Source organism: Pleurodeles waltl, chromosome 1_2 (genome assembly GCF_031143425.1).
Source record: "Pleurodeles waltl isolate 20211129_DDA chromosome 1_2, aPleWal1.hap1.20221129, whole genome shotgun sequence".
NCBI lineage: Eukaryota > Metazoa > Chordata > Amphibia > Caudata > Salamandridae > Pleurodeles > Pleurodeles waltl.
Window position 1 is genome coordinate 1,349,026,335 of NC_090437.1, and position 12,162 is coordinate 1,349,038,496.

Below are 12,162 nucleotides of genomic sequence, written 5' to 3' on the forward strand. Positions count from 1 at the left end.
AGCCAAGGAGACATTTCCTTACAGTGGGGTACTCTTGGTCGTACTGGAGAAATTCTTGTGTCTGCAGTTTTGCATCAAAAATGTAATAGACATCAGTGGCGGTCAGAGATGTTGCCCATTGAATCCAACGTGGATGTAATGCTTTAGCGTTAGGAACGCTTGATTTGGTGACAGCCTCTAAGGCCGGCACCGGGGAGACAACAATAATACGTTTCCCCTGGGCAAGTGGCCTCTCCTTTATGACGGCCATTTGAACTGCCGTCAGAATCTTTTCTGTAGGTGCAAAATGCTGTTCAGCATTAGAGTATAAATGTGATTTATATGCTATGGGTACCGTGTCATCCTCATTAAAGGTGACATAAGTAAATCCAATGGCACCAGCAATTACTCTGATGACCAAATTAGTTTTATTGTCACATGTGTGCAAATGTTTAGCTTCTAGCATGTCCTGTTGCATTTCCCTAAGGATGCATGTGTGTTCAATTGTCCACTGTCTGTTAGAAAATTTGGCCTGAACCAAGTCATAAAGTGGCTTGATCCGTTGTGCATAATCCGGAATGTATGTTCTGCCAAAATTAAAGAAACCTAGTAATGACTGGAGTTTCTTAAGCGTGTTGGGAGGGTGCAGTTGAGCACATTTTTCTAGAAAGTGCAGGGCCAGGCTCTTTCCCTCATTTGAGCCCTGTACATCTGCAATGAATAATCCGTTATTCCCTGTTGCAAAGCCGGACCATTGCGATATAACGCAGGTGTTTGCGCCATCCGCTGTTTCAACTGCGATGAAATTACTAGTTGCTGTCACATCCAGATGATCTTTAAGACTCTGGCGATATATCGTGACCTCTGCCGCGCTGTCTAACAGAGTCACTGCCCACGTTTTGTTCCTCAACAGTGTTCTCAAGTGTACTGGCATTCTTAGCTGTCAGTGCTGTCACCTTCTTCTTTTTAAACTGTGGCTTTTGCTGAGGAGTCTTCTATTCTTTTTTATTGGTAGACTGCAGAGAGTCTTTCTTTTCTTTCACATTTTCAGGACATCGATCTTGACGGGCCCCTCTCTCGCTACATCTATCCGGTGCGTCCTGAAAGTAACGAGAGGGACGTGAATAAGTATATCTGTCTGGAGTTTTAATGTTCTCCCTATTTCTGAGATTATATCTCCTTTCAGAGTTCTCGGGTGTGGAGAATCAGCTCTCTTATTTCTTCTGTCTTTGAAATCTTTTTGTTTGTCCCAGAGCTTCTTAGAGCCCTCTTGTGCCTGCTTTGTGCCTTCCTTATGGGCGGTACTTTGTAACTAAAATGTATTTGTTTTGGCTCCCAAACTATCCCATCCTATCCTAGTATAGGTATCAGAAATAATTTTCGGTAGCTGTCTCTCTTGTTCCTGGTGTGGATTTTCCCGGAGACGCTGGCGTATTGCCAGTGCTACTGCTTCCCATTTAATGTTACTGAGTATTATTGAGGATACGGCGTCAAAGTTACGCATTAATTTCCTCCCCAAATCCAGGGCTGGTGCAGCCCTGTGCTCAATTTGTATTTGTTTCAATACTTATGGTAAATTGGCAAGTGTCGGGGTACCATGTGTGGTAGTATATATGGCAGCTAAGACTGTACCCCATGTGGCACAGTCATCCACCGATGGGACCATCCCAAAAGGCAAGCACACAGTGAGCAGTCTGTGTTTTTCCGGTGGCCCCGTATGGGGAAACACAGCTTCCAACTGATTAGTTTTCTGGACAATCCAGAACGGTATTTTTTCCCGTTCCGCGGGCACTTTACCCATAATAGCATGTACTGTTTGTGGATTAATCCCAATAACCAATTGATAACCACCAGGTGCTGGCGGTGCTGGACGCACTGGTGTTGTGTTCAATGTTCCCATTATGAACTGAACTAATCGTCTATATAATGTCACTAATTCATTATATAAATCTCGCAGATCTGCTAGTGGCATATTCTGTATGCCTGGGTGAGGTGTGTATGTGGCAAACATAGGCCATGTAGGTCAGTCGTTACTTAAGGGACCTAACCTCACTCTTTGTAGTACATGTGGTAAGGTGCCTTCAAACCCGTTCTGATGCTCTTGGTATGTGAGCGATATTTCATGATACTGGTATGCTCGGTACCGCTGAGGTACGTTCGCAATTTCCTATGTGTGGAATGTACGTGTTCTTTGGTCGACCTCAGGAAAGGTGACCCAACAGTAAAATGTTTCTGTTTGGTATGCTTCATTAGCTTCTATTATAAGAGTGACATCCCCGCCCTCATCTGTAAGGCCATGCATTAATAAATGTTGTGTTAGTGCTTGTCTAGCATTTTCAGGAATGTCAATGGCGTTAGCCATCTTTGTTTAGAAAAACAGAACACCAAAAATGGGGAGTAAAGTCCTTTTATGAGTTCGAGCTCGAACAACCTACAGCTTAATCAGGTGTTACCTTTTCAGCTGAGGAGGATTTTCCCAAAGACCACGGACGTCTCCGTATAATGGCACTTAGGGTACCTGTTGTCTGTGAGACAGTGATAGTCGGGGTATCCGAAAATTAGTGCCTAAACACCATCGTTGGTGGCGCCATAACGTAGGTTAGACTCTTGCTCTGGGCAAGACTGCTGGTTAAAGGATGACAGTACTTCTGCTTGTAGGCAGCTACGCCTTTCCTACAACAAGTCGCAACTGTTGTCCCAACCTTACTGGCTCACTAGCAGCACCTCACCAGAAACACAATAGTAAAAGGTGATCTGTGGCAGCCTTTACGCATGGACTCAAAAGTAAGACATCTCAGGGAGTGTCGTGGTTAAACGGAGATTACCCCTTTCTCACAGATTTATCATGTCTCATACAAATACAGACAATGACAAAGATGCAGTATAGTTTAAATAATATTTTATTTAGTGTAACTGCAATTTGCGATACGTTGCATGGGCTGCAATGATTAGGATAATGAATAATGCAAGAAACAGAATTGTGAAGACGAGAGTCATTACTACAAAGACCCCCCACCATCTTGCAATACGTAGAAAAGATATATTAGATGTAAGATGCCCTAATACCCTAATGTGAATAGGCCTAACCTCCTACCTAAAGGAGAGCTGGGTTTGCTAAACCTAATCTGCAATGCCATGTCCATGAGAGGAGCCCCCAACCCTCGTTACCTTGGAATGAGGTCTCTATCTCAGACTCCGCAGGGACACGAAGACTGGGTCAGCGTCAAGATGACTGCAGCATCGGTATCAGCGATGGTGGCGATGCCCTCTGGTCGGAATCCCTCTGATTATCTGTCTAAAGTCGGATGTATTTATACAGATCTACAAGGTCCCCTGACGTAGGTGTGTTCCCAAACAATAGATAACAGGCATGCTTGGGACGGCAATTAATATCAACAATCCCTCGAAAGTATAGAGAGGGAAAATCCCTAAGTGTGAATGCTTACTGATGCAGCAATTCAATGCATTCCTGGCGGGCATCCACAGTGGATTGGCAGCCCAACAGAGATCGTTTCAGGCTCTGGCCTCCTCTCTGATGGTAGCCATTGTCCCTGTTCTTACCGCCCTCCAACTACCAATTCCCAGTCCCAGTCGGCTCAACCCCAAGCCGTGACATGCACACATACAGACAAGCATGCACACAAAACAACACCTAAGAGCTTCACAGGCAAACACAAGCACCATACTTCATCCCACAGGCACTCATACAAACACCAGACAGTTGCAGACACAACCACATCCACTGCCTTCACTGTCTCCCCTCTTCCTCCTCCACCTCGCTCACAATCTCATCCAGACTCACACCTGCATGCACTGCTTTAACAGCCCCCTCCAGCATCACCACACCAAGTAGCACACACACCTCACTACCAGACACCTCCAAAACATTCATCCACGTGTCCCCTGTGTCCTCTCCCACCCTGTCCCCCCCTCCTAAGGGACACAAACGCAGGCCCTCAGACACCCAACAGCCATCCACCTCACATCAGCACACTGCCCATGCACCTGCACCCAAGTCCAACAGACGTACTCCTCCAATAACCACTCCCTCAACCTCCACTCGCATCCCTCCTTCCTCATCCCGCCCCACAGTCCCTTCAAAGCTTTTCCTTGCCCAACTTGACCTCTTCCCTCCCCTCCACCCTTCCGTCCTGCCCGAAAGAGCAGGGTCACAACAACCTAGCCCAGCACCTCAGCCAAACAGTCCACCAGGAGAGTAGAGGTACCTCCTAGTCGTGGAGGCAAGATAGTGAAGGATCCCACTCCACCAGCCAAGAAGGGGAAGGATCCCACTCCACCAGCCAGGAAAGGGAAGAATCCCACTCCATCAGCCAGGAAAGGGAAGAATCCCACTCCACCAGCCAGGAAAGGGAAGGTTCCCACTCCACCAGCCAGAAAAGGGAAGGATCCCATTGACCAGCCAGGAAAGGGAAGGTTCCCACTCCACCAGCCAGGAAAGGAAAGGTTCCCACTCAACCACCAATGAATGGAGAGGTTCCCACTCATCCACCAATGAAAGGAGAGGTTCCCACTCAACCACCAATGAATGGAGAGGTTCCCACTCAACCACCAATGAATGGAAAGGTTCCCACTCAACCACCAATGGAAGGCAAGAAGCCCTCGCGTCCAGCTGAGACACAGCAGCCCTCACCTCCAGCAGTGGCTGCCCAGGAGACACCTCCCCCAGCAGAGACACAGCAGCCCTCACCTCCAGCAGAGGCTGCCCAGGAGACACCTCCCCAGCAGAGACACAGCAGCCCTCACCTCCAGCTGAGACACACCAGCCCTCACCTCCAGCAGAGGGCATGTAGGCCACCCTCCAGGGACTGTTGTACAAGGAGCCCCCTCCAGAACCAGTGGGCAAGTTTCCCACCTCAGAGACAGTAACCTTGCACTCCCCAGCATTGGGAAATGGGCATGGAGCCCCCTCCAGAACCAACGGGCATGTTCCCCACCTAAGATACTGTGACATTGCACTCCCCAGCATTGGGAAATGGGCATGGAGCCCCCTCTAGAACCAGTGGACAAATTCCCAACTTCAGATGAGGTGCCCCCCACCCCTCTTCCCCCTGAGGTGCCTGCCCACTTACAACATGTTGCCCCTGCACAGTTTAGTGACGACATTGTCATGATCAAGAAGGGGCTTGGACTGTGCCCTGTGGCCGTGTGGGCCTTTTGTACTTTGGACTGGGCATTGGCCCTATCTGGACAATTGTTCATTAATTTTTGTTTTCACATTGGGACATACAGTGGCTGTTGCCATACAATTACAATATCAATTCTGCATTACTGTTGTCCCTGCATTATTATGGCATGTGTCCTGTGACATTATTTTTCCTAAGCAGCTGGTTGTGTGTATGGCGTGTGTGTGTGAATGGTGTGTGTTGTGCGTGTGTGTGTCACTCTCCTTTTCCTCCCTCCCTCCCTTGTGTGCTAGCTGGCTGTACTCACCGTCATTGTCTTCGTCTGAATTGGTGTTCCAGGTGGAGCAGGGTGTAGAAGAGCATCGGGGGGAAGACTTGAAGTTCCTCTTCCATGGCGGCGTTGATCTTCTCTATGTCTCTGTTGGTGAGTCTTTGGTCTTCTCTGTTTTGTTTCTGCCAGGCTTTTGATGGCATTCGTACCGCCCCGGAAATCGTGGCGGTTTGCTGTGGCATGATATGGTGGGTGTTACCCTGTCTTCCGCCTGGCTATTGATGGCTACCGCCATGGTGAGTGGTGTTAACTCCCTGGCGGATGGTGTGGTACATTGGCTGTCTAGGGAGTTATCACCGCCATGGTCTTAATTTCGCGGTAATTACTGCCAGCCTGTTGGCGGTATTACCGCCACTTTAACACTCACCGCCAATGTCCAAATGACTACCTAAGTCTCTTGTACTATCTAAACTAGATTACGCCAATGGCCTCCACCATGGATCATCTCTATCTACTATGAAAAAATGACAACGTATTCAGAACTCGGCTGCCAGGCTACTATTACATGCAAAGCCACAAGCCCACATCTCTCCTGCCTTGAGAGCACTCGCTGCCATTGCCAGAAGAACCAACTTCAAGCTGCTTTGTATCACCCAGAAAGCAATACATGGAACAGGACCACTTTTCATCAGGAATAAAATCACCAAATACATTCAACAAAGAAATCTCCTCTCAAGATTGGCACCCCGCCTTAGAACACCATCATGCAAGAAAAAGATTATAGGTGGAACATCCTTCTCTATTCAAGCAGCCAAACTATGAAATTCATTACCCCCACATATAAGATCCACGGATAACTATCTTGTCTTCAGAAGACTACTCAAGAGTTGTCTCTTTCCTTCATAACCACCATATTTAAAGAGCAATGGACTGCATATGACTGTGTTGGTAAACATTTGCAATCTGATTATGTGTACATATCTAGATGTGTGTACTTCTTTAAGTGATATATACATAATTACTAATTCATAATAATACAATATATACATACTGTTTAAGTCTGTTTAAGAAATGTATATTTACTCACGGTTAAATATATATGTGTGTATGTGTGTATATGTGTATGTGTGTGTATGTGCATATATACTGTATGTGTATATTATTCTATGCTTAACATGTTCATAGGTCATTGCATAGTTCCTAGATAAGTTGATAGAATAGATACTTATGAATCTCTGATTTCATTTTATCTATCACAATCAGCAAATGTTATCTTAACTATTTAACAGTCAACATTTTGCTTTTGAAGAAATGAGGACAGATAAAATAATGTTAGAAAAGTACACAAATAATTTTCTAAGATTGCAAATATTGCAAGTCTGTGTTTGTACAACGCAACTTTAAATCTCAAAATATTATATCCATTATTATATTACACATATATTCCCTCACTATGTATCTATGTATCTATTTATTTATTACGTTAGTCCTACTGTACAAGAGGGAAAAAAAGTCTCTCGCGTAAGCTTTACTCTGTCTCCCATCACCCTATGTCTCTGTCAATCTATCCTCCATCCACACTCTGACTCATCCCAAACCCATTCTACTACTGCGATCTCCACAATAACCCTGCCTGAGCTCTTCCCTTGGCTCACCCCACACCTCAGTTTACCACTCTGATCGCCCAAATAACCCTACTAAACTCTCCCTCACTTATCACACCTTTGGCTCATCCAAAGCCCCTTCTGCTACTATGATCTGCCTAACCCTTTCTACAGACTGTTCCCTCCTCCATCTCTCCTTCACTCATCCCAAGCCTCATCCTATTACTATAAACTCCCAATTAACACTCCTGGATTCTTCCCTCCTCTATCCCTCCATTACTCTAGTCAATCCAACTAACAAACTCACACATCCTCTGCTCAAATCAACTCATAATAATAGTAATACTGTACTCATATTTCACTATACTAATCCACCACTAATCCTTTTGGGTTCCCAAGCAGCATGCTACTCGCCGAAAAGCACTTCGACGCCTCATCAGGGGTAGTAAGCGCTAAATAAATACAATTACAGTTTACTACAACCTGCAACATGAGAGACAAATAAAAAAATAATGGAAAATGGGACACTTATCCATCTCACATCACGAAAGGAATGACATGTGGAAAACGGTTACCTTCCATAAAGCTTCACCTTACTTTCCTAAAATAAATATTGTTTACTTCATCAAGCTTTCTGGGCCCGTCCGGTCTACACACCTTGAACATGCTAGACAGCTCTGTGTACTGGAGCTGCAAGGGGGTGACTGAGACCGTGCTCACCTGATCTTTCACTGCAAATCAGTGGAGCTATATTTTCTCTTTGATGTCTTGCTATCATCTGCAGCCAATCCCATTTGGACATCTTTGGACGACTGTCTCATTGTCACCGAACCGCCTCAGACTTGGGGGCCGGGATTTCCCCTCCAGAGCTGCACATGGAGTGTTTGCTATCAGCTCTTCTTGGACGGAGCATACTTGACTTGAGTGAGAGAAACAGCCTTCTGACTCATGCTCCTTTTTTCTGCTATTTTTACTTCTACGAGTGGCCATTTCAACGTTCCATTATTACATGTATAATGTATGATTATTTTTTTTTCGCTTTTGTACATGTTTGAAATAACGTATAACCACCACCAAATATGAAGACTTGTGAACAATGTTTTTTTTTCCTTCCTTCATTGTTACTTTTCTTCTTTTGTTCCCTCTTCTAAACTGAAAATGAATAAAGATTATTTTGAAATACCAAAATCTCTATTCACTTGTTCAAAGAGCATGTGCTGCAGTGCGACAGTCACTAAGCCAAGGGTCTTCAACAAGTAGCTCGTGAGCTACTAGCAGCTCTCGAGCTACCCATCAGTAGCTCTCCTGCGTGCAGCTCAGCCTTTAAAACTGAAAAGTTTATGTTTAAAACAAACATATAAACTAGTCTGATGTAGTCAGTATTAAAATTCTAATAATATTCGTAGCTCCGGATGATTTTCCTCAACATAAGTAGCTTTTACTACAAAAAAGGTTAAAGACCCCTGCCCCTAAGCACTGTAAATAAACATGACCCAATGATACTTGATTTGGCACCTCCCCGGTGAATGGAAGGCCTTCCCAGTAGTCAATGCTATCAATGAACCGGCAAGTCAACACCATCTCTTCCTCCTCCTTCAACACCCTCCGCATGCTTCGGAAGATCTACAAATGGATCCCCACTGAAACCAGAAGGACGGTCACCCAAGTCCTCATAAGCAGCAAACTGGACAACGGCAATGCCCTCTACGCAGGAACCACGGCCAAGCTCCAGAAAAGACTGCAATTTATACAGGACGCCTCCGCACGCCTCATCCTGGACATCTGCTGCCACTGCCACATCACAGCCCACCTGAGAGACCTACACTGGCTCCCTGTCAACAAGAGCATCACGTTCAAACTCCTCACCCACGCACACAAGGCACTGCACAACACCGGACCAGAATACCTCAACAGATGCCTCTCCATCTACACCCTGACCCGACAGCTCTGCTCCGCCGACCTTGCTCTCGCCACCGTCCCATGCTTCTACAGAACGACCGCCGTGGCAGATTGTTCTCCCACCTCGCCGCCAAGACGTGGAACACTCTTCCCACCCACCTGCGACAGACACAGGACCTACTTACCTTCAGGAGACATCTCAAGATGTGGCTGTTCGAGCAGTAGCAGCCCCTACTCCCATCAGCGCCTTGAGACCCTCACGGGTGAGTAGTGCGCTTTACAAATGCTCTGATTGATTGAATGATTGCCTCTTCTGATGTTAGGCGCTCAGCAGTCCATGAGTGGGTGCTACAAATAACATCAGTGACTCTGTACCCAGATGATGATGCCACAATTCCCATGGCACCACTGTGTGTCACAAGACATCAGCTCCCTTCATATGGTCAGCCGATGAGGAGCCAAAAAAGATGAGCTGAAATGTACTGTAAACAGTGGATTTCCAGCCTATTTTTTGGAAGCTTTGAAATGCAGATGTCCATTAAGGCCTGCAAATATACCCCAGGACATCAACACCAACCTCAGCAAGCTTTTCTGTTTTGGAGGAGGAGTGGACGTCTGGGGCAAAAGTGCCCCTTCAAGGCCCCACCCCTTAAAGGCCCTGCCCCCAAGGCCCCACCCCTTCAAGGGCCCACCCCAAAAGCCCCACTCTTCAAGGCCCTACCCCTTTATGGCCCCGTCCCAAGGCCCCACCCCTCAAGGCCTCACCCCTTCAAGGCCCCACCCCAAGGCCCCACCTCTTTAAGGCCCCACCCCAAAAGCCTCACCCTTTAAGGCCCCACCCCTTCAAGGCCCCACCCCTTCAAGGCCCCGTTCCCCAGGCCTCACCCCTTCAAGGCTCCACCCCCAAGGCCCCACACCTTCAAGGCCCACACCTTCAAGGGCCCACCCTCTCCTCACACAGTGAATTTTATATTTTAACTGGGTCTGCAAAAGAATGAGTTAATTGTGTGCCAATGGGTGGTATAGCCTCACTCCCCTTGGTACTGTTAGAAGGAAATTGGTGGCCATAATCTGACGTCAGAGGGAAAGAGGCCAAGAGCACACAAGGGGCTGGAGCTAAGATGGGAGTGGGTGACTAGGTTCGATTAGAGGCATCCCCGTTGCTGCTCTAAACTAGGGGAACAATGCAGGGGCGGAGCTTCCTTTGGTGCAAGAAGTGCAGTGGCACCAGGGCCCAGAGGTCTGGATGATATCTTCAACCCTATTCATAACCAATTTCAGGACACTTCATGAGATCTGATGAAGGGCGATGCATTTATGTGATATCTTTTAACAATTATCTGTGCATCCCAAGACAGATGCCATGTGATCCCAGGATGAGCTGCAGATTAGCTGATTACTCTGCAAATATCTTAGATCATTGAAAGAACTGGAACATCGTGTTTGGATCACACCGGGGCCCTCTGACTAAATATTCTTCAGACCACATCTTGGGGTCTGTGGTAGGACACATCATGTTATGCTGTGCAGTGTTCTGGAGCGCACTGGAGGTAAGTGCCCTGTCAGTGCCCCGTACTCACCTTTCGCAGAGATCTCACTCAGGAGGGCCCTCAGTTTACAGGACTCAACGTTGCTTTGGAAGTTGCTGAGCTCGGCCCACATAGCTCTGCCCGCTCTGGCATCTGGTTTTCTGAGCACCACATCCAGAAGCTGTCTCGCCGCCTCCTTTTTCTGACTTTTTTCATCCAAACATCCAATTTCCTGTCACGAATAAATAATAAAGTCTGTAAGTCCTTCTCAACCACCATATGAAATGAAGAGTGGAACAGAACACCTTTGATACAAATAAAAAGGAGCACAACTTCCTCATCAGAAGAGAGATTGCAGTATATACAAGGAGGAGCTGTGGGTGCATTGGCTAAGGAGTTGCAGTACAATGGGTGTGGAGCTGTGGGTGCATTGGATCAAGAGCTGCGTACAATGGGTGTGGAGCTGGAGGTGCATTGGGTGAGGAGCTGCAGTACAATGGGTGTGGAGCTGTGGTGCCTTGGAAGAGGAGCTGCAGTACAATGGGTGTGGAGCTGTGGGTGCATTGGATCAGGACCTGCAGTACAATGGATGTAGAGCTGCAGGTGCATTGGATCAGGAGCTGAGGTACAATGGTTGTGGAGCTGTGGGTGCATTGGATCAGGAGCTGCAGTACAATGGATTTGGAGCTGTGTGTGCATTGGATAAGGAGCTGCAGTACAATGGGTGTGGAGGTATGTGTGCATTGCATAACAAGCTGCATTGCAATACATGTGGAGTTGTGGGTGCATTGGATCAGGAGCTGCAGTACAATGGTTGTGGAGCTGTGGGTGCATTGGATCAGGAGCTGCAGTACAATGGATTTGAAGCTCTGTGTGCATTGGATAAGGAGCTGCAGTACAATTGGTGTGGAGGTATGTGTGCATTGCATAACAAGCTGCATTGCAATACATGTGGAGTTGTGGGTGCGTTGGATCAGGAGCTGCAGTACAATGGATTTGGAGCAGTGGGTGCATTTGAATAAGGAGCTGCAGTACAATTGATGTGGAGCTGTGGGTTCATTGGATAAGGGGCTGCACTACAATGGATGTGGAGGTGTGTGTGCATTGGATCAGGAGCTGGAGTACAATGGATGTGGAGCTGTGGGTTCATTGGGTGGGGAGCTGCAGTGCAATGGGTGTGGCACTGTGGGTGCATTGGATAAGGAGCTGCAGTAGAATGGGTGTAGAGCTGTGGGCAAACTGGATAAGGAGCTGCAGAAAGTAGTGTGGAGCTATGCGTGCAATGGATCAGGAGCTGCAGTACAGTGGATGTGGAGCTGTGGGTGCTTTGGACTAGGAGCTGCAGTACAAAAGGTATGGAGCTGTGGGTACATTAGGTGAGGAGCAGAAGTACAATGGATATGGAGCTGTGGGTGCATATGATAAGGGGCTGCAGTACAATGGGTGTGGAGCTGTGGGTGCATTGCATCAGGAGCTGCAGTACAATGGATGTGGAGGTGTGGGTGCATTGGATAAGTGGCTGTGGTACAATTGGTGTGGAGCTGTGGGTGCATTGGATCAGGAGCTGCAGTACAATACATGTGGAGCGCTGTGGGTGCATTGGATCAGCAGCTACAGAACAATGGATGTGGAGTTGTGGGTGCATTGGATCAGGAGCTGCAGTACAATGGATTTGGAGCTGTGGGTACATTTGGATAGGGAGCTACAGTACAATGGATGTGGAGCTGTGGGTGCAT

At 47.2% G+C, this 12,162-nt stretch overlaps 1 protein-coding gene across 1 annotated transcript in view; it reads right to left on the reverse strand.

The window, feature by feature from the left end:
* The window catches only part of LOC138252717 (NACHT, LRR and PYD domains-containing protein 3-like), a 458,845-nt gene that overhangs the window by 338,153 nt on the left and 108,530 nt on the right, over positions 1 to 12,162 (reverse strand). Inside the window, exon 3 of the mRNA XM_069205762.1 lies at positions 10,478 to 10,658. Within this exon, the coding sequence (XP_069061863.1) occupies positions 10,478 to 10,658 (181 nt within the window). The remainder of the gene's footprint in view (positions 1 to 10,477; positions 10,659 to 12,162) is intronic.